This window comes from Xyrauchen texanus, chromosome 23 (genome assembly GCF_025860055.1).
Source record: "Xyrauchen texanus isolate HMW12.3.18 chromosome 23, RBS_HiC_50CHRs, whole genome shotgun sequence".
NCBI lineage: Eukaryota > Metazoa > Chordata > Actinopteri > Cypriniformes > Catostomidae > Xyrauchen > Xyrauchen texanus.
Genome location: NC_068298.1, coordinates 3,797,301 through 3,825,213, shown reverse-complemented (window position 1 = coordinate 3,825,213; position 27,913 = coordinate 3,797,301). Strand labels below are relative to the sequence as shown.

Below are 27,913 nucleotides of genomic sequence, written 5' to 3'. Positions count from 1 at the left end.
TGTCCTTGAGTAAGGCACTTAACTCCAGGTTGCTCGGGGGATTGTCCCTGTAATAAGTGCCCTGTAAGTCGCTTTGGATAAAAGCGTTTGCCAAATGCATAAATGTAAATGTTTAAAAGTGTTAACATCATTCATGCTATCCAGCTCAGAATATTGTCATTTCCTGTCTGTAATAAACACTTATAAAGTTATAAAAATAACCAAAACTGCTTGAAGAACCATAGACATAGACTAATAAGAGAAAGAGTCTTTATGCATTACAAGCATTCCCCCCACACAAATTGGAATTGGAAATTTTGTTTTATGAATATGCACTACACGGACAGCTTTCACGGCTTTCACGCATGCATCGACGGGGATAATGTTGTGGCAGACTTCGGGAGAGGGGCCCCCATGGGAGCCGTGGGCCCCTGAGCTTCGGCACGTGTAAGCCCGCGCCTTAATGCGCTCTTGGAGAGCACTACATTAGTTGTCCTCTAGAGGGCAGACATGTAAATTCACTTTGACCTCTTGTTTCCTGATTTGAACAATCTCAACCGTAGTTCGGTTCAAATGCAAAGGCTTGTTTTTATAAGCCATAAGTAACGTCACATTTCATTTGAGTCTCTGTGAAAATGCAAGCAGGCTCAAGGTGAACTGAACTGGTTAAACCACAAATACTGAACACCTACACACACACACGCACACACACACACAAGCAGACAAATCAAAACAATTGCAAACCTTGGCAAACATTAAGATCTCTTCTGAAACTAAAGCAGACACATATGATATCAGCAGGGTCTTTTTCACATGAGATAACTCTGAGAAGCAGGATGTTTAAGCAAAAGTCTACATTTTGTGTCATCGCTGTCTAAGAGAAGCAATTAAGACATTAAGGGTGCGAGCAGAGTCGCATACATGTGCGCACACTCACATAAAACTTTGTGAAGAGGTCACGTTTGTCACTGATGTGCAGAATCGTGTCTCTGCTGTAAACAACATCAAACGTGGCTTCAGGAAATCTTCTCTTTGTGGCATCTGACACCTCAAACTGCACCTGCAGTGGAACAACAGACACTCATGGCTTGAAGACATTCATGCACAGTGGCTGTCCCAGAATGCATCTCTGGTTAGCCTTCAAGCTATACAGCAGTTCCAGAACTGCTCTAAATTTACAACTAGATTGTTACTTTTCCTGAACAAAACGTGAGCGGCCGTGCAAAACTCTCTGCCATGATTTAGGCTGTTGTGGGTGGTTGCCAGGGAGTTGCTATTGGGTTGCTAAGGTGTTCTGAGAGGGTTTTTGGCACGTTGCTGTGTGATTGCTAGGGTTTAGATGGTTGCTAACTGGCCCATGTCTAAAGAGCCAACCCATAAGTCTGTCATTCTGGTACCATTCTCCAGTCCAGTCCAGTTTTAATATAAAATGTACGATAACTTAGAAACCTTTAAAGACAGACCCACATTTGAGCTCTGAGGTTGGTAATGAGGTACAAATATTACAGGTAAAAAGTTCATTTCTCAGTTGTTTTCAAGTCTTCACTGAATTATTGTTAGATATGATGCATTCATACAGATTTTATGCTGTCGGATTTTGACTGAAAATGAAGTTCTGTAGTAAAAATGATCTGTTAATTAACTCTATGCTAGTCATCGTTTCTGTGCTCACAAGAAACACACAAGAATTTAAAGGGTTAGTTCACCCATAAATGAAAATGATCCCATAATTTACACACCCTCAAGCCATCCTAGGTGTATATGACTTTCTTCTTTGAGCCAAACACAATCGGAGTTATATACAAAAATATCCGGCTCTTCCAAGCTTTATAATGGGAGTGAATGGTACCTTCGATTTTGAAGCCCAAAAAAGCTCATCCATCCATCATAGAAGTAATCCATACAGCTCCAGAGGGTTAATAAAGGCCTTCTGAAGCGAAGCAAAATATCCATAAGTATAACTTTATGAACTATAATCACTGGCTTCCGGTAACGGCCGTCCGTGCGTTCACAAGAGAGTCGAGTTCCGGTGTATGATTTAGGCGTAGTGTAAACTCCGGTGAGAAGTGACAAACGGCCGTTACCAGAAGCCAGTGATCATAGTTCATAAAGTTATACTTATGGATATTTTGCTTTACTTCAGAAGGCCTTTATTAACCCTCTGGAGCTATATGGATTACTTCTATGATGGATGGATGAGCTTTTATGGGCTTCAAAATCGAAGGTACCATTCACTCCCATTATAAAGCTTGAAAGAGCTGGATATTGTTTAATATTTCTCAGATTGTGTTTGGCTGAAAGAAGAAAGTCATATACACCTAGGATGGCTTGAGGGTGAGTAAATTAAGGGATCATTTTCATTTTTGGGTGAACTAACCCTTTAAATGCTTATTACACTTATTTTGGGTTTGTTTTTCTAAAACAGGTCGCTTGTTTCTCTTTCGAAATCTGGCAACACTGCAAGTGGTATTTCACCCACCCCTCAGCTCAGAGTACTGTCATCTTAAAAAGAACGTTACCATTTGGAAAGGAGGCTGCAAAACTTCTGAACCATTTAGTCTCTGCTGTGAATGACACAAATGAGTCCGTCTGTCCGTATGAGATTTAAACATTTTTTTTTAAATATTTGCCCATGTTAATGAGGTTCATGGCATTTCGTCTTCATAAAACAAAACGCAAGTTCCTCATGCACATCTTTATACATTATGTTACTCTTTGATTGCAGTGTTATATATCTACATATTTTGTGCTTACAGCATCTAGATGGCCCAAGTCAGCAGTGTCTAATATCTCACCAAGACATGCATTTTCACACTCTTTGTGTATGCGCGCACATACGCAGTACTGCTTGAAAGCAGCCGCCGACAATACAGCATGTGTACTGAATTGAGTCTGTATTTGGTGTTCAGCTTCATCCCGAAGCAGTGGTATATTTGGCATCACTCCAAGATAATATAAACATTCAGGGCTTTACTGAACACATTCTGGGCTTAAGCCCCGAATGACCCACCCCTAGCGCCGCCCATGCTTGTACCCAGGGCTGGATTGGTAATCCGACATATCGGGCATATTCCCGGTGGGCCGACGCACTATGGGGCCGATCAGGGGTGGACAGTCCATCGGGAGAAACAGGCCGGCCGCGAAACGGGCCGAATGGGCCGCTATAAGCTGAAATGAGCCGCCGCGTTATGCAGAACGGGCCACAAAACGGTGCCGCGATATGCAGAAAAGGACCCCCCCCATACCCCCACCCCACCCCACCCACTCACCTCAGAGCTGGCTGGTTTGGTTCATGACTTACAACTTTTTTATGAAATTCCTCTGGAAAAACTGAATGGTAATTATATACTTCCGGAGCCAAGATGGCTGAAAAAGTGGGCGGGCACTGTTGCGCTATAAAGTGGAACTTACTAAAGGAAGTTTCTCTTTGACGGCTCTCTCCATGGCGATCTCCACCATGTTTGATGACAGGTCCATCCCCAGAACCTCCACACCAAAAGTCTGCAATTCAAACCGATAATCAATAATCCATCATAACACAGAGAGTAAGACAACCCTCGTTTACGCTTGATAACATTACTGCTTCTGTTCCAATTGGGGACAGCTGGGAAAACACAATGCAAATCGTAAACTGCAGCTGACCATAAAATAGTGCAATAAATAGGTTTATCAGTGTTTATTAGGGAGGAGAACATGCTTATTATTTTTTGTTGTTGACATCAAAGGCTGTGCATCCAATCAAATCAAACTTTATGGTATTTTGATGCAAAATGATCATGCCGCTTGGCAGTATATGGCTACTACTGATACAGTATTTGGCCCATTGATGGTTCTTTGTGACAGAACACACGTCTGCTTTATATGCATTTACAAAAATGCCAGTTTTCCAGTTGTCATGTTTATAAGTTTGCATACTGTTTGGCTTGTGCATTTCATGGTAACAGAGTCCATTTGAATGTTTGACTCAAGACATTTTTGTTTGTCTGTATGAAAAACACATGAGTGAGTTGGTTCGGCACTTGATGTCTAAAGTAAAATCAGGGTCACGAAGCAAAACCAGTTGAGAACCGCCGGTCGAATGGACCCGAGGAACGTTTTGTGGTCGCTCACCTTTGCCATGTAGAAGTCTCCACCTCCAATTCCACAGCCAACATCTAGAACTTTCTGTCCCGCGGTCAGGTTTAGCATGTCAACAAACTCCTGATGGATTAAAGATTAATAAAATGAGAGTTGAAACCTTGAGAGAAAACAAACATTAATGATTCACTAACACAATAAGATAATGCTTTCAAAGTAAACTAGAGAGTCCATTCTAACTTGATTTGGCCATTAGTGGGAAATGGGCTCTTATTTTGGTCAATATTATTTATTTAATCATTTTATTTCAGTCGCACTGTTCTTGGCCTATATGATAACCTCCTACTATATATAAAAGCACTTGTATTCTAATCCTTTAATTGCATACATAGAACTGATTTATACCCTACAACCCCTTCACCTCTGACCTTGGTGGTGCTGGGTCCTCCTGTGCTGACGTATCCAGAGCCGAACATCTTCTCGTACCGTAAGATTCCTCTGCGTGTGTACTGCTGGTTATCCAGGAACTGCTGGAAGGTGGTGAAACTGCCCTGATGCTGCTCCACCACATCACGACGAGATTTCTGCATCAGCCAACACAACTGGTTCTGGTTCTTCTTCATCTGAGATAAAGCAAGTGTCTCATCAGATGTTGATTGATTGAATGAACTTTATTATCCACAGATGTGGACATTTTCCTTTGGCTTCTCACAAGATAGACAGAGTAGTACACACACACAAGACAATAATCATAATTATACAACAACATTAAAACACAAGTGTGACGCTCTTGTTCTACCCGCTCCGTACAGGACTCCAACCTAGGTCTCCGGCGTGGGAGGCGGGTGCTCTAACAAGGAGGCTAAAGGCTGCAGCCTCTAGCTCCAGTCGCTAGTGCACCTCTTGAGGTCAGGAGAGTGAGGTTTACACACTGCACAGCTATCTACCAGCTGACTCCCGTTACACTAGCACTTAAAAAAACTTTTTAATAATAACTTATTGACCAAATGATTCACCTTGATGTAGGTCTGAACTGTTTTGCAGAGCACCATGTCAAAACCATAACATTTCTTTCCCATCTTATCTGATTCGTCTAGGACCACCGATGTCATCAGGTGATTGTAGTGGGCGGGAGTTCTGTAGTGGGTGGGGTTAAAATCTCGCTTGCTGTCACCTGATAGGGTCAAAAGGCCAATATTAGTTATAGTAGTGATGATAATAATAATAATAATAATAATAATAATAAAACTTTACAACCTAGAATGTAAAAATGACATTTATAATTATTTTGTCTCCAAACCAAAATAAGGCATAAACCAAATGTTGGACATTTTTCTCTCACCTGATTGGTGGAAGCAAGACTCTCTGAAGAACAGGTACCCTCCTGGGCGGAGCCAGCCGAGCATCTTCTCAGCCAATGACCGAAGCTCCTGATCGCTCAGATACATCAACAGCCAATTAGAGAAGATCAGGTCAAAACTAAAACAGAATGGAAAATAAGATACAATGCAATCATGTTAAATGGAGCGTCTTTCTTAAAGAGACAGTCCACCCAAAAATGCATGGGAAAAACAAATGCTATGAAAGTGAATGTGACAAACATTTTGCTTAAGGGGGTCAAGAAATGGAAAATCAAAATGTTCTTGACATTTAGACAGTATAAGACAGGGATGTAAAACTCATTTTGGGTCACTTGCCTGATTGGACCAAGCAAGGAGGGCAAGTTTATATTTATAAATGATATATAGTGTGTGCATATATATATATATATATAGAAACAGGAAAATCCAGGATTCTGTTTAGCCGGGTTTAACAATTTCAAACGTCAAGAAAACTCACCTTTTGGACTTGACTGCAAAAAAACATGAGTAAACCGTTTTATTCATGACTATTTCATATGTCGTGACTGTTTGATGGTTATGGTGCTGATGTGCTTGACTGAACAGTATCATTTGCAATTTAATGTGTGCGTGTGATTTGCAAACACTGAAATTTTGCATCATAAAGTTGTGGAGCTGGTTCATTCTCTTCTGACTGAGGGTGCTTTCACATGGGCAGTTTAGTTGGGAACAGAGCACGGTTCGCATGAATAATTGGTAATGTGAAACTGTCATGCGGACCGTGGAACCGAACCTGAGACTACCTGTAGGAGGCGGTCTGAGATCGGTTGCAATGGAACTGTAGAGCGATTCACGTGAATGTGAAAGCAACTCGGACTCGTGTGCACACTCGTTCAGGAAGTAAAGTAACACGTGTGTTTAACAGATGACGACATCATTACTTTCAAAAACACACGATCCACACATTCCAGAAAGTCCCAAAAAAGGGGAAAAATCTATCTACCTACCTGTGTGTGTGTGTGTGTGTGTGTGTGTGTGTGTGTGTGTGTGTGTGTGTGTGTTTGTGTTTATAAATACAAATTTACAATTTAAAATTTGCATTCATATTTTTATAAGATTTTTAATATTGCAAAATACATTATACAATATAGTAATGATGAGTTATAAATATAGTGTGTGTGTCATCGTCCGTACGTCCGTCCGTCCGTCTGGATGACAGACAGATAGACAGGCAGACAGACAGGCAGATAGATAGATCGAACGGACGGACAAACAGACAGACAGATAGACAGGCAGACAGACAGGCAGACAGACAGGCAGATAGATAGATCGGACGGACGGACAAACAGACAGACAGATAGATAGATCTGAGAGACAGACAGACAGACAGACAGATAGATAGATAGATCTGAGAGACAGACAGACAGGCAGACAGACAGATAGATAGATAGACAGACAGATAGATCTGAGAGACAGACAGACAAATAGACAGACAGACAGACAGAGATAGATAGATAGACAGACAGACAGACAGACAGATAGATAGACAGACAGATAGATAGACAGATAGATAGACAGACAGACAGACAGACAGACAGAGATAGCTAGATAGATAGATAGATAGATAGATAGATAGATAGATAGATAGATAGATAGATAGATAGACAGAAAGACAGACATACAGATAGATAGATAGATAGATAGACAGACAGACAGACAGATAGACAGACAGACAGATAGATAGACAGACAGACAGATAGACGATGATAGATAGACAGACAGACAGACAGATAGACAGACAGACAGACGATGATAGATAGACAGACAGACAGATAGATAGATAGACAGACAGATATATAGATAGATAGACAGACAGACAGACAGACAGATGGACAGATAGACAGACAGACATTAGATAGATAGACAGACAGACAGATAGATAGACAGACAGACAGACAGACAGACAGATAGATAGATCAGACAGAGAGACAGACAGGTAGATAGATAGATAGATAGATAGATAGATAGATAGATAGATAGACAGACAGACAGACAGACAGACAGACAGACAGACAGACAGATAGACAGACAGACAGATAGATAGATAGATATTTAGATAGACAGACAGATAGATAGATAGATATTTAGATAGATAGATTAATTTGGCCCTGTCAGTATGCTATGTTAGCTGATAAGTAGTTTTAGTTTGTAGTAAAACACTTATAACTGTGTAATTTTAATTATGCTACCTCATCTGTCAGCATGATGCCGGTGAATCACGTTCAGTCTCTTTGTACGTTACGTCATTGTTTCGGCAGATGCTCGCTCGCATCACTATGGAGTGTGTGCACGAGCGCGAGCAACAGGTAGCTGCTGCAGTTCACTTAACGGCCACAGGTGTCACTAATAACAAGGCTTTCTGAATCTTACATAGTACAGCTTTAATCTTAAGCTATATATTTATTTAATTACAATTTTTTTTTTATTATTCAACAGATGTAAATAAACATTGAGGTTTAATAAAACTAGAAGAGTATATTGATATGATGCATGTTTATACACTAGTATGTAACACCTGTAAACACAGTGACATAAAGGTTGGTACTGTATATAGCTTTGTTTGCATTTAAATATTCGTCAGTTTTGCTGAGCACGTCTCTCACCTGTGTTTAGGAAACTCCAGCTTTGTGACGTCAGCTTGAATGAACTCAGCGTTGCCACGGTGACTATTGTCCTGTCTGTTCTTTTCAACAAATTTCTCCATGAAGTCCACTGCGGTCACATGACGGGCCTTGCCAATGAGGTGACGCGTGTAACGACTGAAAAGGGCAAAGGTCATGATTACAATGGGGCAAGGACACTATGCAATATCCAAACAGCTCTCTCCTAACCTATTAGAGACTGCCACATAAACTGACCTCTGAATGTAAAGCGTCTGTACGTCGTTTAACTGTGATAGTTCTCAGTAATTACAGTATTTATTTGCATGCATCATTCCTCAAAGGGGACAATGTGATATATCTAATTACAAAGAAAAAGTGCCATCAAGAGTTTAATTTAGTTGTAAAAACTCTTTTGAGGAACTATCTGAAATCTAAGAATATTGATGAATGAATGTGTCTCACTCATATCTATAAGTCATATTTCATCCAAATTGAAAAAAAAAATACAATTTTGTAAAAATAAAAATGAAGGATCATTATTTTCAGGACCATTAAAGCACATTTCACCCTGAAAATTCACACTGACCCAATTCCAGCACCAAGTTCCAGCATATCAATCCCAGCCAGACAGGGCAGCATGGACAGGATCTCTGGCAGCTCGTGTTGGGTCAGTTCCTGGGCGTTAGAGTCTAACATCATCTCCTCTACCGTTGCGAACTTGGAGTGTTCTTTCCAAAACTCCATCATTGTGTTCCTCTCGGTTTCTATAAAGAAAACAAACAAACATCAGGAAGGGTCGAAATGTATGAAAGAACTACATTTTAAATATCTGCAGGTGATTTTCAAAAAACAATTATCCATGTTTTTTGTCTCTCTGGAATACTTCATTCTGATTGGTCTATTGCTGCATTCGGCAAAATATTTATTTCGGACTCTCGGGCAACCAAACTTCCCTACATAGCTGTGCTAGTTCCATGTCTCTCTTGTATCACTCTCTGTCTTCTAACATAATGACATTATGTCAACTCATATCATCATCATTAAGCATAATATGTGGAATTTGTGTAGTCAGACCGTTAATGGTCATCACATGCCTTGTGAATATGTAATTACCAGTAGTCATAGACCGATACATCAACTAGACTGATTAATTAGCCAATATTTGGCCAGTTTGAAATGATAAGTATGGACAAATAACTGTAAACCTGATGGACTGATAAAAATAAAGCTCATTATGCCAGTAGTGTCGACGGATAATGCGGTAATTATTATATATATATTTGTGAATCTGAGTAAACATTGTGAAATTCAGCCATCTTATTTGCTATCATTACATTTTATTGTATGTACTATATTTATAAAGAAATATAAATAACTTATATATATATATATATATATATATATATATATATATATATATATATATATATATATATATAGTTATTTATATTTCTTTATAAATTAGGACTGTCGATTTAAACATTAATGTCATTAATCGCAATGCCCAAGGACGATAATATGGAAGATTGCCAGCTTGTAGTACCACCTGTTTACTCCAGGGGGCAGTAAGTGAAATTTCAGCTGTGTGAGTGATGCACAGTTTATACAGTGAAGAAAACAACCCAAAACACAGACATGCGTTACGTTCTTGCGTTCAAAACACTCGATGGACTGTTATTCGATTAAATTATTCGATAAAAATAGCTTTTATTGAATAATCGTACTCGTGAGTATTTATATTTATAAATAACTTTATATACACATATATATAGTTTTTTAATATTTAAAGATAACGATGTATCACTATTTCATCATTATTTATTTAATTATTGTTATAGGGGCTTTCTCAGCAAATATTTGTATATGCGATTAATCGCGATTAATTAATCGGGACACCATGTAAATAATTTTATTAAAAATTGTAATCGATTGACAGCCCTAATATAAATATATAAATACTCACGATTATTCGATTCGATTATTTGATAAAAATACTGTGCTTTTTCAGCTGAAATGTATCGAATAATCGAATAGAATAATTGTGAGTATTTATATATATTTATAAATAACTTATATATATATATATATATATATATATATATATATATATATATATATATATATACATATATAAAGTTATTTATATTTATTTATAAATATATAAATACTCACGATTATTCGATACTGAAAAATTAAAATACACACTTTTAAAATAAAGATACACGCTTTTATCGAATAATCGTGAGTTCCTTGAACTTCTTTAGATTACAATGCCATAAAATTAAGATTTTAAGTACTACTAAAACAATCTCTAACTCAATCAATCAAGTACAGAACTGAGATTGTGGGGAATACCCATAAGTCCTTGCGCTTGAATAATTGAAGCATGTTTCTTTGGTCAAAAGAACGTACATGGGCATTTAATTAGTTGCTATTAAGAGTTTTTAGAGATTATATAGAGCTATTTTACTATTATCGATGTTGTTATAGTGTAAATAGTATTTCGTGTCACCATTAGGGTGATTAGAGTTCCATTAGTGGTCAACCTGTTCAATCCATGTCATTTATCCATACGCATTTGAATATGCATTACTGAAATGCAGCTTTATATGCATTGACATTTACATTTACATTTATGCATTTGGCAGATGCTTTTATCCAAAGCGACTTACACTGCCCTTATTACAGGGACATTCCCCCCGGAGCAACCTGGAGTTAAGTGCCTTACTCAAGGACACAATGGTGGTGGCTGTGGGGATCGAACCAGCAACCTTCTGATTACAAGTTATGTGCTTTAGGTCACTACACCACCACCATATGCACTTCTATTATTGTCTTTTGAGCCAATTAAATTAAGAAGCAGTGATATAAATGTTACTAGAAACTACTCGCTATTAGCTGCCAGATCGTATGTGTGCGACATACTCTAAATAAAAGTTGAATGAACTGATACATCTGAGTATATTTAACAAAGATTTTCTAGCTGTGCTGATATAAAATGACCATAAGTTGAATTTACTTAAAAAGTGTGATGCAACAATGCCACGTGTATGTTTATAAATATATATATTTCAATGTAATTGCCATTTTGCTAAATGGATCCACAATAAACTGCAAAATAATTAGTCAAAACATTCATTTAAAGTTACACTCCGCAAGATTAAACTGAAAAAGCTCATTATCAGCAGTCTCTTGCTGTTCTACCATATTGACAGAATAATATAAAATGACATCATATGCTATATAATAAACTAAGTAGCACATGTGAACCAAAAAATGCCCCATCAGGTTTACATTTGTGCTTCTGGTTTCATCATCCCATTCAAGCATCAATTGCGAAAAAACACCTTCTATGTGAATATGTCTTACCTTGGTCCATGATCAGTGATATAAAGTTAAAAATAACACACACACACACACACAAAAGGAAAAATCGATTTACAAATATAGCCCAAACTATTTTACGACTGTTTACTCAAAGTGTCTGTGTCGCTTTAAATATGTATGCGCGCTGTCCTGTCCGAGTCTACATGGCCCAGGACACATTAACCCGACTGACCACTAGGGCGAGGGGAGGAGACACGCGCTATTACGCATCAATAATGACGCTTATCAAATCTGTAGGTTTAATTATCAACGCGAGGTGCAGGAACGGGATCCCCCAATTCAGTCTTACCTCAAGCCCGGTCTTGACACGCGCTCGAAGAGCCTCAGCATGAACCCACGGAGAGGGAGGCGTCATTGCGGGATGAGCCCATGTCCGAACTCTCTCTCTGATTGGAGAACAAAAGAAGGAGAGAGTGAAGAGAGACGACTGTATCCTCCTCCTCGGGTTTATTAACGCATCAGATGAAGCAGAATTACACAACGAGGAAAGAAACGCTGGTTGTGAGATCAATAGAGCGCCACGTGCGCACCGGCTTCTTTGAGAAAATGTGCTGACGCGTCTCCACGCGCGCGCTGGACAGGAACGCACGCTCGTTACGCAATATTGCCTCATACTGAGTGACAGGAGCGCACAAGTTATGCAGCTTAAAGGGTGTTGAGAAAAACGTGTAAAGTAACCAGCCACCTTTTCAAGAGCAATCTATTAATTTGATCGATTAATCCTTTATGTGTGATATTATGGGTTTACTGTAGGCCATAGAATAATGCATTTCATTGTGACGTTGCACTGCATTGTATTTAATGCTGAAAGCAATAATGATGCCTTTGCAATCTACAATGCACCATAGACACAATTACAAATGAGCAGAAATGTATTGATAATTACACAATAATAATCAACTAAATGAGACATGTACAAAAAAGTGTATTTTAATTTTTAATTTTTATAGGCTACATATTTTTCTAGGTATTTACTACTTAAATAGGTCAATGCAATAAATGATGCACAACAGACACAATTAAAATCGAAATATGTAGATACAAATAATAGTAATAATAATAAGCAAGAATAACATTAAAATGGGATGTGTACAAAATTATTTATAAAATATTATCACATATTATTATGTGTGTATGTATATATATATATATATATATATATATATATATATATATATATATATATATATATATATATATATATATATATATATAAAATAAAAATAAACACACACACACACACACACACACACACCAACAGCATGCACAAAGTTTTCTCAATGTATTTTGAAGGTAATAGCATTTTTTATTATCATTATTTTTTGCATGGACAATATTATTATTATTTGTTATATTCGGGCAATCCGCCAAAACAAATTAATTTCTAAGCTTAAATATTTAATGTTATTTATATTTACTTTTACAATTAATGTCCTCATCAGAAATGTCCCATATCAAATTAATTACATGTTGTGTCAATTTGACCATAATCATGTTGCATCCATTTGTGCATAAGCTTTTGATTTTAAGCAGTAAATATTATGCCATGAATAAAATGACTCATCTATAACAATAAATAAGTGAGCATGTGTCTGTACAACAACATTATTGTTTTAAAAGTAGCTTGACAATTACTTTGCATGCATATCAAATTATAACACACTGATATAATAAACAAATATGGCTACACAGAAACCCAACATGTAAATCTTTCTTAATTTAGTTACTCAAGATGAAAGCACAGAGTTCAGCATGAGGACAGATGATGTAAGAAGAGGACAGATGATGTAAGAATGCAACATGCTGTTCATTAATCCACCACAGGGCATAAACTCCCAAAATGCCTCAATCTTCCACCAAAATGATCATTAATGCAAACTGAAACTCTCTAAAATATCTGTCTGTCTGTCTGTCTGCTTGGTGGTGCTGTTTTTATAAATGCAATGAGGCCTCAGACAGTGTAAGAAGTCCATTGTACTAATACATATTTCAATACTCAAGTAATCAAGTACTCCACCATCCTACTCTACTCTGATCGCACCTGTCACCTTTCCAACACGCACCTGATGAGTGCACACATGGGTTCAGAGTTCAGTGTTCAGGTTGGCCTGACCTGGACTCTCAGTGCTGGACCGTGGTGTGATGTTTGATATGAGCAGATAATTGTATAACTACCACGTCCATGTGCTATTTAAACCACTGCACAAGTTAAACAAACAGTGGTGTAAGCTAATAATTGACAAAAGAGAAAGATATCAATACCTGATTTCTGCTTCTAATTCTAGACAGGCTGACAGCAGAGTAGATCAGAGGTTTCTCCAGTTTTTTCTCTTTCTTTGTACCATTGGACCGAAGATGAAATGCTTTTTAACATTCATGCAATGCATATGCTATCATTTGCTGGCAATTTAAACCAGGACTGACTGTGAGCATATTAAAGTGACATCACTTACAAAAGACAGCCGCAAGTGGCAATTATCGGAGTCAAAGCAGTTTGGAAAAGTCGCCAAAATGACCAAGATTTACAAATATGAAAGAGCAGATCTGTCAGGAGCATAGTAATTTCATTAATAAGTACTCTAGTTACTTTGTAGGTATAGTGTTTGCAGATTTACAAGGATTAACAAAACAAAACGTAATTTCCTTCCACCGTTTTTAACTTTGATACTAGGAAATCTGAGGCCATGGTTCTCAGCAGGAAACCGATGGCGTGCGTACTCCAGGTAGGGAAGGAGGTATTGCCCCAAGTGAAGGAGTTGAAGTACCTCGGGGTCTTGTTCACGAGTGAGGGGACAATGGAGCGGGAGGTTGGCCGGAGAATTGGGGCAGCGGGGGCGGTATTGCACTCGCTCTATCGCATCGTTGTCACGAAAAGAGAGCTGAGCCGGAAGACAAAGCTCTCGATCTAACGGACAATTTTCGTTCCTACCCTCACCTATGGTCATGAAGGCTGGGTCATGACTGAAAGAACTAGGTCGCGAGTACAAGCGGCCGAAATGGGCTTCCTCAGAAGGGTGGCGGGCTTCTCCCTTAGAGATAGGGTGAGGAGCTCAGTCATCCGTGAGGAGCTCGGAGTAGAGCCGCTGCTCCTTTGCGTCGAAAGGAGTCAGTTGAGGTGGTTTGGGCATCTGGTAAGGATGCCACCAGGGCACCTCCCTAGGGAGGTGTTTCAGGCACGTCCAGCTTGGAGGAGGCCTCAGGGAAGACCCAGGATTAGGTGGAGAGATTACATCTCCACACTGGCCTGGGAACGCCTCGGGGTCCCCCAGTCAGAGCTGGTTAATGTGGCTCGGGATAGGGAAGTTTGGGGCCCCCTGCTGGAGCAACTGCTCCCGCGACCCGACTTCAGATAAGCGGTTGAAGATGGATGGATGGATGGATGGATGGACTAGGACCCCCTAAAAATGTCTTTTAGCATATTTTTAGCATTTTCAAATTATAATTTCATAACAAAATTTTATTTAATTTAATTGTGAAATTTTTACCAAAATTAAATTAATGAAAATTAAAATTTTGCTTTTATTAAAAAAATATTTTTTAAGATTACTGAATTTAATTTGATAAAATTTTGTTATGAAATTGAGAAGTAAATATAAAAATGATCTTTTTTTGAGTGCATGGTATTGCCATGTTTTGGTAGACATGGTATCATGGTAATATCATATATATATATATATTACACATGCCATGGTGATAATATGTTTTTATGATATATATCATGGTAGTATGATGATAAACATATGTAAATATATTCATTCTGTAGCATTATATATATATATACAGAGTGAAGTACCATGGTATTGCCATCTGATCCTGTTAATGTCCCATAATGCCGTGCAGTGGCATAACTTGGATCTTGCAAGTAAACTTTGATCAGTGCAAAGAAACAGTCGGTCCCTCCTTGGGGGGCCTTGGTCGTTTTTAATCACCCCTCAGGCCCACAGTCATTTTTACGGTTTCTTTTGGTCGACCGTTGTGGGCCCCCTCTCACCCCCCGGGACCTAGGGCGGCTGCCCATTCTGCCCTCTCTCTAGTTACCCCCTGGTGCCATTGTACATTCATTGTAAATAGTAGAGTTTAATCAGGAAGATCTCGTGTGGCCAAGCGTTATATCTGCTTGGCGCCACCAGATGGCAACACATTTCTCTAAAGATTATAAATGTACACTGTGCAACCTTCACCACCCACTGTGTGCAAGGTAATGGTAGTTTAATTGAATGTGTTAGAAATTTTCAGTTTACTGCCTTAGCTGTCTCTCTCTCTCTCTCTCTCTCTCTCTCTCTCTCTCTCTCTCTCCCACACACACACACACACACACACACACACACACACAAACACACACACACAATATATTGGCCTTGGTGCAGGCCGCTCCGGTAATGTACGCTGGTTTATTGCTGTCGTTTATTGCTGTTTTGGGAAGATGTGCTACCATCTAAACCATGCACACCTCAGCAAACACAGCAAGCGAGGGGCGAGTTTGTTTTTAACTGCAGGAAAATGAGCAAGAGAGAGAAAATGTGTTTGTGTTTGCTAGAAAGAGAGAGAGACCATGATAGAGAATGGTTGACCGAAAATTATTGCACACCAAACGGGATGCTGTTCACACAAACGTAAGGCCCAAGAGTTGCAGCACTGAACTATGTTTTCAAACAATGTAAGAGGCACTTTGTTTGGTCGACCAATGGCAGATGGGGTAGTGTTTAACAAACCCGTTTGAAAACCGTCATTATTTTTTGCAAATCCATTCAGTGGCAGAGCTAGGGGGGCCAAGGGTGGCTGTGGCCACCATGGACCAAAGCCTGGCCATCCCATTGGCCACCCCAATCCCAATTGCTGTTTTAGTAATTTTTTGGAAATTTAGTTCTTTAGAGGTGAAATCATCTCTGTACAAATGTACAAACTCAACATGTGTGCACACCAAGGTTACCAAACATCTCCGTCCCAGATGTCATTGTATCCGCTCACCCCCCAAGCCCCACTCACACAGTCCGACGATATAAAAATGCTGCCTGAACATTTCTGTGCCACCACAGACTGATCGCTTGCCCCTGCCTGGCCACCCCTTTGAAAAACTCCTGGCTCCGCCCCTGATTCCATTTGGGGCTCTATTTTCGGGACCGTGGTAAGTGCAGTGCAATGCGCAATGCCTTTGGCCTAACTGTGGGTGTCCATCCATCCATCCATCCATCAATCAATCTTCAACTGCTTATCCGAAGTCGGGTCGCGGGGGCAGCAGCTTTACATTTACATTTATGCATTTGGCAGACGCTTTTATCCAAAGCGACTTACATTGTCCCTTATTGCAGGGACAATCCCCCCGGAGCAACCTGGAGTTAAGTGCCTTGCTCAAGGACACAATGGTGGTTGCTGTGGGGCTTGAACCAGGGTTCTTCTGATTACCAGTTATGTGCTTAGACCACTACACCACCACCACTCCATCTCCAGCAGCTCCAGCAGGGGGCCCCAAACTTCCCTATCCTGAGCCACATTAACCAGCACTGACTGGAGGACCCCGAGGCGTTCCCAGGCCAGTGTGGAGATGTAATCTCTACGCCTAGTCCTGGGTCTTCCCCGAGGCCTCCTCCCAGCTGGATGTGCCTGAAACACCTCCCTAGGGAGGCGCCCAGGTGGCATCCTTACCAGATGCCCAAACCACCTCAACTGACTCCTTTCGACGCAAAGGAGCAGCGGCTCTACTCCAAGCTCCTCACGGATGACTGAGCTCCTCACCCTATCTCTAAGGGAGAAGCCCGCCACCCTTCTGAGGAAGCCCATTTCGGCCGCTTTTACTCGCAACCTAGTTCTTTCGGTCATGACCCAGCCTTCGTGACCATAGGTGAGGGTAGGAACGAAAATTGACCGTTAGATCGAGAACTTTGCCTTCCGGCTCACCTCTTTTCATGACAACAGTGCGATAGAGTGAGTGCAATACCGCCCCCGCTGCCCCGATTCTCCGGCTAACCTCCCGCTCCATTATCCCCTCACTTGTGAACAAGACCCTGAGGTACTTGAACTCCTTCACTTGGGGCAATACCTATTTCCCTACCCAGAGTACACACTCCATCAGTTTTCTGTGGGTGTATTGTATGTTAATGAAGTGGCCCAAAGTACATTTTGCTAACTTTCTGAGAAACAGGTCATTGCGCTAAGATGTTTGAGAACCACGTCTAATCTAAGCGCTAAGTACAAAACCAGTTTCGACATTTGCAATTTGGATATTCCACCAGCAGGTGGTAATAAAGTTCATGTCCAAACTCTGAGAATATAGTGGAACATCAAATTACATTCCTGACGAGCTTTCGCATGACTGAGCCATTGAATTAGCCACGCCCCCTCATTCCAAAACCCCGCCCTCCAAAGATAATTTTGAGACCAAAACAGAGCAAAAGAGCAGCATTGTTTGTTCCTGTGGCTGTCAAATGCAACAGTGGCACAAAAGCACCCTCAACTAAAAAACTTATGAATTATAGCCTCAATGATCCACTTCAAATAAGAACGAGCAAAATGATTGGCAGGTGAAGAGCATTAATGTCCGCGGACACATTTTTGTTTGCTGTTTACAAAGTCTACCGCTGTCACAGAGACCGGTGAGATATCTCAGGATACTTATTTCATTAATATCTTTAAGGAAGTAGTTTTGCATTCTTTTCCATGAAACAATCGTATAGAAGGAGCATGTCAGACTTTCACCAAGGATGCAGTTAATGCACAAAAGAATGTAAGTCCTTATTTCTATTCTTCTAATTCATTGCATACAGCCTACTTACACTACACATTCTTATGAATGTGTTGTCTTTGATTATGTCACTAGTGCTTGATGGAATGGACTATATAGTAGAACGCAGATGGAGTAATAACCAGAGAAGAACCTCAGAATTTAATTTTGACCCACTTGTCCCTGCCCATTAGCGCATTGTTCACACAATTTTACCAAACCCACTTGCGCCTAGACTTAGCGCATACTTGCATGAAAATACCAAATGTTATGGCCATGCCCATTGACTTTGCATGTATGACTGATCGCATAGGCAAGTGCTCTTAAACAGTACCGCCACTCCCTACACGCATACTATGCAGTCTGCGTAGGACACCAACTTCCTAGGGGGGCACCATCTTATCCTAGGAGGGCAAAAGAAAGGTCACCGGCTGCCCTTATTCGCACATTATACGTTATTCAAGGACCATAACCATGGCTATAGGAGAAGACAATGTATGTTAATGCATGCTATAGCGCACAGTGCATCAACGCTGAATGAAGTGGATATTTACGTTCACTTCACTGAAACAAAACCTGCAGGTGGATTCAGTCGTTTGCCAGTGACGAAGAAGGTTATGTGTGTGTGCAGCTTGTGAACGATTATCTACTGCAGGAAAGACATTTTGTAACTAAATGTGTATTAAAGAACTAACATTACATGAAAGAGCTTTGAAGTACCAAATACCAAGCCAATACCATGTTTATTGGACATGTTCTTTGGAGTAGCCTACCATATAAATACCATCAAATATTATAAAAAATACCAAGGTTTGGAAGGTGTCGCCTAGGGTGCCAAATGGGGTAGCACCAGCACTGACCTTGTTTCTGAACACTGGTATTTAATGATTTAGGCCATTTCTGTTTTGCAGTCTAATTTGGTCGTAAAGTGTCGCTATGCCATTTTTTGACAGAGTTGGTAGATGAAATGAAGCAATGGCCCGGGGTTAGTTGATATCAATTACTACTTCGAGTTGTTATGAGAGCCAACAACCAAAAAAGTTTTACTTTTACTTTAACACTTAAAATAGTTGTTGTTCTCCCTCAGGTTTGCTTGTTTTGGTTTGTTTTTACATTGTTTCTTATGCAAAACAGAAATGGAAATCAGTCCAGCAGCAATCATTCCCAGTGGTTGGTCAGGAAGAATGGTATGGTTGCAACTGTAAGCCTGGTTTTCTGAAAGGAGGGAACAACCCAGGTGTGATCATTTCTAAAGCCCTTTACAATCACTGCAATTTTTGGGCAGATGGCACTTGACCCTCCGCCCCCCGTTGCCTGAACATGAGCATCTTGAAAAAGACGTTGTTTAGAAAATGGCTCTTTCAGTGCTTTTGTACAACAGACACAAAACACAATCTCAAGAGCAATAGTGTTTTCAAACGAATAGTGATGAAGGATGCACTTTCCGTTGGAGCACAGAGGGGAGTAGAAAATAATCCACTCGCTGAAGCTGTGCTGTATCAATGGAAAAGAAAGTCTTGTCCGTTCATTCGTTGGAGCACAACAGGGAAGTAGAAAACAATCCACTGGCTATGAAGGTGTGCAGTATCAATGACGAAGCGAAGATTCGGGCAATATTAATATTGAGAAAATCCTTGTAAAAATCTGTATTTTATTGCAAATTTGTCACAAATTCACCACTGATCATTTTCATGCAAATGAGTTTTGCGGCAAACTTGCGTCAAATTGTCCTTTGCTGCTGGTTCATCACTACTGGTGAAGATCTGCAAACTTCTTGCAAACATTTGTGGCAAATCACAAGCTTATTTGCATGTGAAAATAACGAATGGCATGTTTGCGGCTAGTTTGCCAGAACTTTTTTGTAAAGGATTCTGACCCGGAAGGAGAAAATTCTGATGAAATAGCACCGTGTTCCACCTTATGTGCTTGCAGTGACACACATTGGGGTGGAATGTCAAAGCTCCCTCTGCCAATAAATTGCAATGATTGTAAAGGGCTTCAAAGAACGTCAATCCTGGGCGGAGCTTCTCATTGTGTGAGGGATTCACATCGATCTCAAAACCCCACTGATCAAAAATCATAACCACAACAACCAATTGCAGTAAGTCATGGCATCCACTCATATTATCACTTTGTGCATTACATTCCACTTTTACTGTAGCTTCTTGCATCAGCTGTGAGTGATTCGCATGTGATAAAGGTAAGAATTAATCAGAGTGACAGAGAAGATTAATGAGTTAGAGACACGCATCTGAACGCTAGTGGAGGTCAGTGAGAAAGAGAAGCCAGTAGATACTATTATGCATGCTGGTAGTGCAATGAGCAACATACTCACTTTGGTTCCGGCTGTAGAGCTCCTGCAACAAGGTGTTTGGGTGACGTGTCGCAGCATAGTCGTAGTGCAAAGCGACACCACTTTCCCGTTCTTGTTAGGATTTCCAATTGATTCTCCCCATTCAGTGATGCACCCACTGAGAATCATGTTGAAAGTGCCCTTGTTATTGGTGACTCTATTGTAAGGTAAATGGAAATAGAGACTCCAGCCACTATTGTTAATTGCATTTCTGGTACCGGAGCATCAGATTTCAGACCAAATTTACAAGTGCTTGCTAATGCTAAACTTATATTTTGTAAGATTGCTATTCATGTCGGCACTAACGATGTCCGGCTTCGCCAGTCGGAGATCACTAAAGATAATGTTAAAGAGGTGTGTGAAATTGCAAAAACAATGTCAGTCACTGTAATATGCTCTGGCCCCCTCCCTGCTTGTCGTGGTGATGCGGTTTATAATAGTTTGAATAGTTTGATAGAATGGCTGAATGTCTGAGTGGTGCCTGGAGAATAGCATAGGATAGACTTTTGGGGAAGACCTGACCTGCTAAAGAGAGACGGACTCCATCTCTCCAGGGAAGGTGCCACTCTCCTCTCTAGTAATATGGCTCAAAGTCTTAATAGTAATAGACTAACTATGGCCCAGGTCAGTAAGCAGACAATACAGCTAATCCGAACATCTGCTAGCTTCCTTGAGACATCACACAGGTCACATAAACTACAACACATAGAGAATGAATCACCCATACATCATATAGAGACTGCGTCTGTTCCCATGAACTACCAAACATAAAACTCTTGTTAAGTAATTTAGAACAATTTGATTGATGTCAAACTTGAAAATAACAAGAAAACTGAAGATAAACATCATAAAAAGGTAGGACTACTAAACATTAGATCGCTTTTCTTCCAAATCACTAATTGTAAATTAAATGATTTCATAGTTTGGATTCGCTCTGTTTGACTGAAACCTGTATTAAAACTGATTAATTTATTTGTTTAAATTAGTCTACTCCCTCAGGTTATTGTTATAAACATGAGCCTCGTCTGAAGGGTCGAGGATGAGGTGTTGCTTCAATTTACAGTGATATTTACTCAAATATCAGTTACTCAAAGGTAAGATATACAGTAAGTTTAATTCTTTTGAACTGATAATGCATAATGTGACATTGTCTGCTATCAATAAAAAATCTTTGTTGTCTTTTGTTCTTGCAACAGTATATAGATCACCAGGGCCATATTCTGATTTCCTTAGAGAATTTTCTGATATTCTGTCAGATATAGTGGTTGCTGTGGATAGAGCTTTAATCGTCGGTGACTTCAACATCCACAGAGATAACTAAAATGACACAATGGGATTAACATTTATCGATATTCTCAACTCTGTTGGGGTTAGACAAAATGTGACAGTGCCAACCCATCGGCAAAATAATACACTAGATCAAATTTTTTCATATGGAATTGACGTTGATAATATAGAAATTCTGCCACAGAGCAATTATATCTCAGATCATTAACTCATCACTTGTATGCTATGTTTAGCAAAGGTAACTTAATCTATGCAATGTTATCATTCAGGTAGAACTATTCTTTCAACTACTAAAGATAGCTTCACTAATAATCTTCCAGACTTGCCTCAAATCGTCAGTACGCCAAAAAGTTCAGAAAAACATGATGTTGTCACAGAAAATATGGATACAGTCTTCTCTAGCACACTAGATTCACTCAAGTGAGAAGCTCAGAAAATGAGGGTAAGTGTAAGAATACAAAATTAGAGGTATTTCGTGGTGTTCCGGTCCGCCTCTGATGACGACATCGAGGTTTACGCTGACAGCGTAACGTGTTTCATCAGGAAGTGCGTAGAGGACGTTGTTCCGACCAAAACTATACGGATATACCCCAACCAGAAACCATGGGTTAACGGCGATGTTCGCGCGGCACTCACTGCGCGGACCTCCGCTTTTAATTCTCCTAACACGGAGGAGCGTAAACAAGCCAGTTATGCCCTCCGTAACACTATCAGTGCAGCTAAACGCCAGTACAGGCACAAACTTGAAAGTCAGTTCAACACCACTGACTCCAGAAGTATGTGGCAGGGAATTAACACAATCACGGACTACAAGCGGAATAAAGTCTCCGCCATGAACACCGCTGCATCTCTCCCGGACGAACTTAATACATTTTATGCTCGTTTTGAGGACAGTAACACCGCCCTCGCGGAGAGTGCACTCGCGACTGACGCTACAGAGGTTGATTCACTCTCCGTCTCTGTTGTGGATGTAACCCGATCATTCCGACGGGTGAACATCCGTAAAGCCGCGGGTCCAGACGGCATTCCGGGCCGCGTCATCAGAGCGTGCGCGAATCAACTGGCTGGTGTTTTTACGGACATTTTCAATCTGTCCCTCTCCCTGTCTGTAGTCCCCACATGCTTCAAAACATCAACCATTGTGCCTGTACCGAAGCAAGCTATAATCACATGCTTAAATGACTGGCGTCCTGTTGCTCTGACCCCCATCATCAGCAAATGCTTCGAGAGGTTAATCAGAGATCACATCTGCTCTGTTCTGCCCCCTCTTTGGACCCATTGCAGTTTGCCTACCGCAACAACCGCTCCACTGATGATGCCATTGCATCTACAATACACACTGCTCTCTCCCACCTGGAAAAAAGGAACACATATGTGAGAATGCTGTTTGTAGACTACAGCTCAGCATTCAACACCATAGTGCCCTCCAAGCTTGATGAGAAACTCCGGGCTCTGGGCTTAAACAGCTCGCTGTGCAGCTGGATCCTGGATTTCCTGTCAGGCAGACGTCAGGTGGTTAGAATGGGCAGCAACACCTCCTCAGCACTGACCCTCAACACTGGAGCCCCGCAGGGCTGTGTTCTCAGCCCACTCCTGTATTCCCTGTACACACATGACTGTGTGGCAACACATAGCTCCAATGCCATCATTAAGTTTGCTGACGATACGACGGTGGTAGGTCTGATCACTGACAATGATGAAAGAGCCTACAGAGAGGAGGTGCACACTCTGACACGCTGGTGTCAGGAGCACAACCTCTCCCTCAACGTCAGTAAAACCAAGGAGCTTGTTGTGGACTTCAGGAAGAAAGACGGAGAACACAGCCCCATCACCATCAATGGAGCACCGGTGGAGAGAGTCAGCAGCTTCAAGTTCCTCAGTGTCCACATTACTGAGGAACTCACATGGTCCGTCCACACTGAGGCCGTTGTGAAGAAGGCTCACCAGCGCCTCTTCTTCCTGAGACGGCTGAGGAAGTTTGGAATGAACCACCACATCCTCACACGGTTCTACACCAGCACTGTAGAGAGCATCCTGACTGGCTGCATCACCGCCTGGTATGGCAATAGCACCGCGCACAACTGCAAAGCCCTGCAAAGGGTGGTGCGAACTGCCAGGAACATCATCGGAGGTGAGCTTCCCTCCCTCCAGGACATATACACCAGGCGGTGTGTGAAAAAAGCTCGGAGGATCATCAGAGACTCCAGTCACCCAAGTCATGGGCTGTTCTCACTGCTACCATCAGGCAGGCGGTATCGCAGCATCAGGACCCGCACCAGCCGACTACATGATAGCTTTTCCCCCCAAGCAATCAGACTGTTGAACTCTTGATCTATCAGGATCAATAATTAGCACTGCACTTTATTCAGCTATAATCTCACACTGGACTGTCAACATATTCTCCTCAATACAACTGCTATATATATATATATATACACATATATATTTCATATACTCCCACTTATTGTATTGTATATTCTGTTCTATATTCTGCATTGTATATAATTATTGTGTTGTGTAAGTATGTGTACATCTGATTTGTAAATTGTTTTGTGTAAGTATGTGTACATTTGATATGTAAATTGTTTTGTGTAAGTATGTTGTTTATTGTAATTGGTATATGTCTCGTCACTGTCATGACTGCTATGTTGCTCGGAACTGCACACAAGAATTTCACCTACTGTTGCACTTGTGTACATGGTAGTGTGACAATAAAGTGATTTGATTTGATTTGATTTTGATTTGATTTGGTGCATGGAAGGATAGTGCCTCTAACAACAGATAGGCTCTAAAAACTGCCAGGTCTGCATATTTTAGCAAACTCATAGAAAATAACCACAACTATCCTAGGTATTTACTCAGTACTGTGGTTAAATTGGTTAGGAATAAAACCTCTATTGAACCAGATATTCCATCGCAGCATAGTAGTAATGACTTTATTAATTTACTTACTGATAATATCGAAATCATCAGAAACAAAATTGGAATTATGCATCTGTCTGCCACAGCACCCCAGAAGACTAAAATTAATCCCTATGAGCAACTTCAATCCTTCACTGTTATTGGTCAGGAAGAGCTAACAAAAATAATCAAAACGTCAAAATCAACAACATGCATGTTAGATCCAATACTGACTAAACTCCTAAAAGAGCTGTCTCCTGTAATCTCAGAACCTCTTAATATTATTAAATCCTCATTATCCTTAGGGCATGTCCCAAGAAACTTTAAACTGGCCATCATCAAACCGCTTATCAAGAAACCACAGCTTGATCCAGGAGAATTGGCTAATTATAGACTGATTTCAAACCTCCCATTTATGTTGAAAATACTAGAAAATGTATTGTCCTACCAACTATGTTACATTTTTTCAGAGAAATTATATATAAAGAATTTCAGTCAGGATTTAGGCCCCATCACAGTACAGAGAATACACTTCTCAGAGTTATAAATGACTTGCTCTTATCATCTGATCGTGGCTGGATTTCTCTTCTAGTGCTTTTAGATATTAGCGCTGCCTTCGACAGCATAGATCACTACATTCTCTTGGATAGGCTTGAGAATTATGTTGGACATGTGGACAGGCATTAGCTTGGTTTAGGTCCAATCACTCTGACCGCTACCTCTTTGTCTGTATAAATGAGGAACTGTCAGATCAAATTAAAGTTTAGTATGGAATGCAACAGGGATCAGTTTTAGGGCCTCTGCTTTTCTCCCTATATATGCTCCCCCTGGGTTTTGGAATTGGAACCATGGAATTCGTTTTAATTAGATTATAAATAGTTCATTTATAATAAGCTAGTTAGGTCAGAAACATAGTCTACACAAGGACACAAACACTGATACTGTACAAAAGAGAAAACTGACCGTAGACGAAGAGACTTAATGATAATGCAGTCTCTAGTGTCTCTTGTGGCGAGGCTAAGAATGCAATGCATACTTGCGTTCATGCACTTGGATGTTTTGTGCCTAAGAGTGCTATAATTTTTCAGATAATTCATATAGGGTGCAAAACAAGGGAAGTAAACCAGACTCCAAATCACTTCTAGAGAACCAAAGACCTCTGAGGATTCTTTCCTCAATTCATGGCACGTGCTGACAAAGTCCAACAGCCCATTTTTGTGTTTAATTAATCATATTTGTTTGTGCAGCAAAGAAATAAAAGCATCTGTTGAGTAAGAGAAGCCTGTTATAGCAGTGATCGTAACTCCAGAGAGATTGGGTTTCAAAGCAGGTGTTTTTACAGCAATTTGTTTCTCTGAAGAATTCGCCTCTTTCAATTTTGGACTCTGTGAAAGTTTTTCAGCAGATCTCAAGGCGTCTTTAATCGTCTGTTTATGCAAAGCAGGGCTCTGTGCATGCTGATCTGTCTCTTGCTGCACCGCTGTATTTGTTATGTTGAATTGTAATTAGATAGCTTTGATAGACGGCACCAAATGTTGCTTACCGATCCCTTGAGAAACACAGTTCATTGAGCAGAGACTTTACCCTCCAATGAACATCTCTCTCTCTGTCTATTTACACATCAACTATTATGAGTTTCTCTCCTGGTTTCACTCCTCATGTCTTAGAATAGAAATCCATTCACACTTTTAATGTGTCAACTGCACCAGAAAAAAGTGTTAGAGCGCATTAGAGTAAAATGTTGCGCCAAAAAAGTGTTTTTAAAGGAGTGTTCAATCAATGTTATGTTATATGCTTTTTGTTGTGTCATTTTATACCCATATAACATGGAAGAAAGTAATGGGTTTGGAATTAAATAAAGGTGAGTAAATGATTGAAGAATTAACATTTTTGGGTGATCTATTTTTTAAATCTCGAGATGGAGCTCCATGAACTCCATCAACTGCGTTTGATTGTTATTTTGTTTCTGTAGTGAATGTCCTGTAAATAATTAAAAAAGTGATTATATGTGTTCACAGGGTCAGAAAATAAACAGAGTATGGGGCAAATATATACCACTGAAAGTAAAGTATAAAAATGGGTTACAGAGGTGAGTGTTGTTGAATATGCATCTGTTATGCAGCCGTGGTGGCATAGTGGGCTAAAGCACATCAGAAGGTCATCAGAAGGTTGCTGGTTCGATCCCCACAGCCACCACCATTGTGTCCTTGAGTAAGACACTTAACTCCAGGTTGCTCTGGGGGGGATTGTCCCTGTAATAAGTGCACTGTAAGTCGCTTTGGATAAAAGCATCTGCCAAATGCATACATGTAAAAATAAAAGTAAAACATAATGCATAAAATCAATTACGAGATGAATTTGCTCATTAATAAACAGTTAATTTCTGGCATGTAGTAAAGTGTTTTGCTCTAACGATCTCACTATGTTTATATTGATCCTTTTAGCAACAATTTTACAACCCATTAAAGCAGCTACACAACTAAATCAAATTCAAATATAATGGGTGAAAAAATCAGAGGGGAGACCCGAGCCATATCTAGAGACAGGAATGTCATAGACACTTGACTTGTAAGCATCCACTTAGTAACCACCCAGAACACCTTAGCAACCATCTAGCAAAATCCTAACACCCCCCCACAACACCTCTAGAATTGTGGCGGAGATTTGCTTAGGCAGGAACCACTCACATTTTGTCTATAAAATGTAAAAAATATGGTAATTATTGTCATTACTGGTGTCTTGTTTTTTTCTTTTCCTCCCTTTTCTTACACTGTTTTATTTGTGTGTGTGTGTTGTGTGCATGTTGATGCTTTGACACTATTATATGCAACACAACCATGCCTAAAAGTACTTTGAAATTGAAGCAGAAAGAGACGAGTGAGTGAGAGAGATGTTGTGAGGTTTATTTGTAGGCCCATAAACTGCAAGCAGTTTGACTTTATTGCATTTAGATATTTAGTACAGAACTCTCACAACAGTGTGTGTGTGTGTGTGTGTGTGTGTGTGTGTGTGTGTGTGTGTGTGTGTGTGGTGGGCAGGTTTAAGTGGTTTACGAGAAATATTTTTAAGTTACAAACTGGTAATTTCAAGGGTATTATGCTGTAAATGTGGTTTATGAGGACGATAATAATTTTAGTTATCCACTAAATAGAGAACTGTCTGTGTGTGTGAGAGTGATTGTGTGTGTGTGTGTGTGTGTGAGAGTGAT

The 27,913-nt window shown here is 40.1% G+C and overlaps 1 protein-coding gene across 2 annotated transcripts in view; it reads right to left on the bottom strand.

The window, feature by feature from the left end:
- The window catches only part of LOC127663378 (uncharacterized), a 14,488-nt gene extending 2,597 nt beyond the window's left edge, over nucleotides 1–11,891 (bottom strand). The window contains exons 1-9 of one of the 2 annotated variants that reach the window (XM_052154937.1): nucleotides 11,736–11,891; nucleotides 8,646–8,823; nucleotides 8,060–8,215; nucleotides 5,399–5,535; nucleotides 5,073–5,230; nucleotides 4,485–4,679; nucleotides 4,090–4,179; nucleotides 3,391–3,480; nucleotides 917–1,039 (exon numbers count right to left, since the gene is read on the bottom strand). In XM_052154937.1, coding sequence (XP_052010897.1) covers nucleotides 917–1,039; nucleotides 3,391–3,480; nucleotides 4,090–4,179; nucleotides 4,485–4,679; nucleotides 5,073–5,230; nucleotides 5,399–5,535; nucleotides 8,060–8,215; nucleotides 8,646–8,806 — 1,110 coding nt within the window. In that variant the 5' untranslated portion in view covers nucleotides 8,807–8,823; nucleotides 11,736–11,891. Of the gene's footprint in view, nucleotides 1–916; nucleotides 1,040–3,390; nucleotides 3,481–4,089; nucleotides 4,180–4,484; nucleotides 4,680–5,072; nucleotides 5,231–5,398; nucleotides 5,536–8,059; nucleotides 8,216–8,645; nucleotides 8,824–11,428; nucleotides 11,605–11,735 lie in introns of those variants that run through there. The other variant, XM_052154936.1, reaches the window with a different exon arrangement.
- Between the last annotated feature and the right edge of the window lie 16,022 nt (nucleotides 11,892–27,913).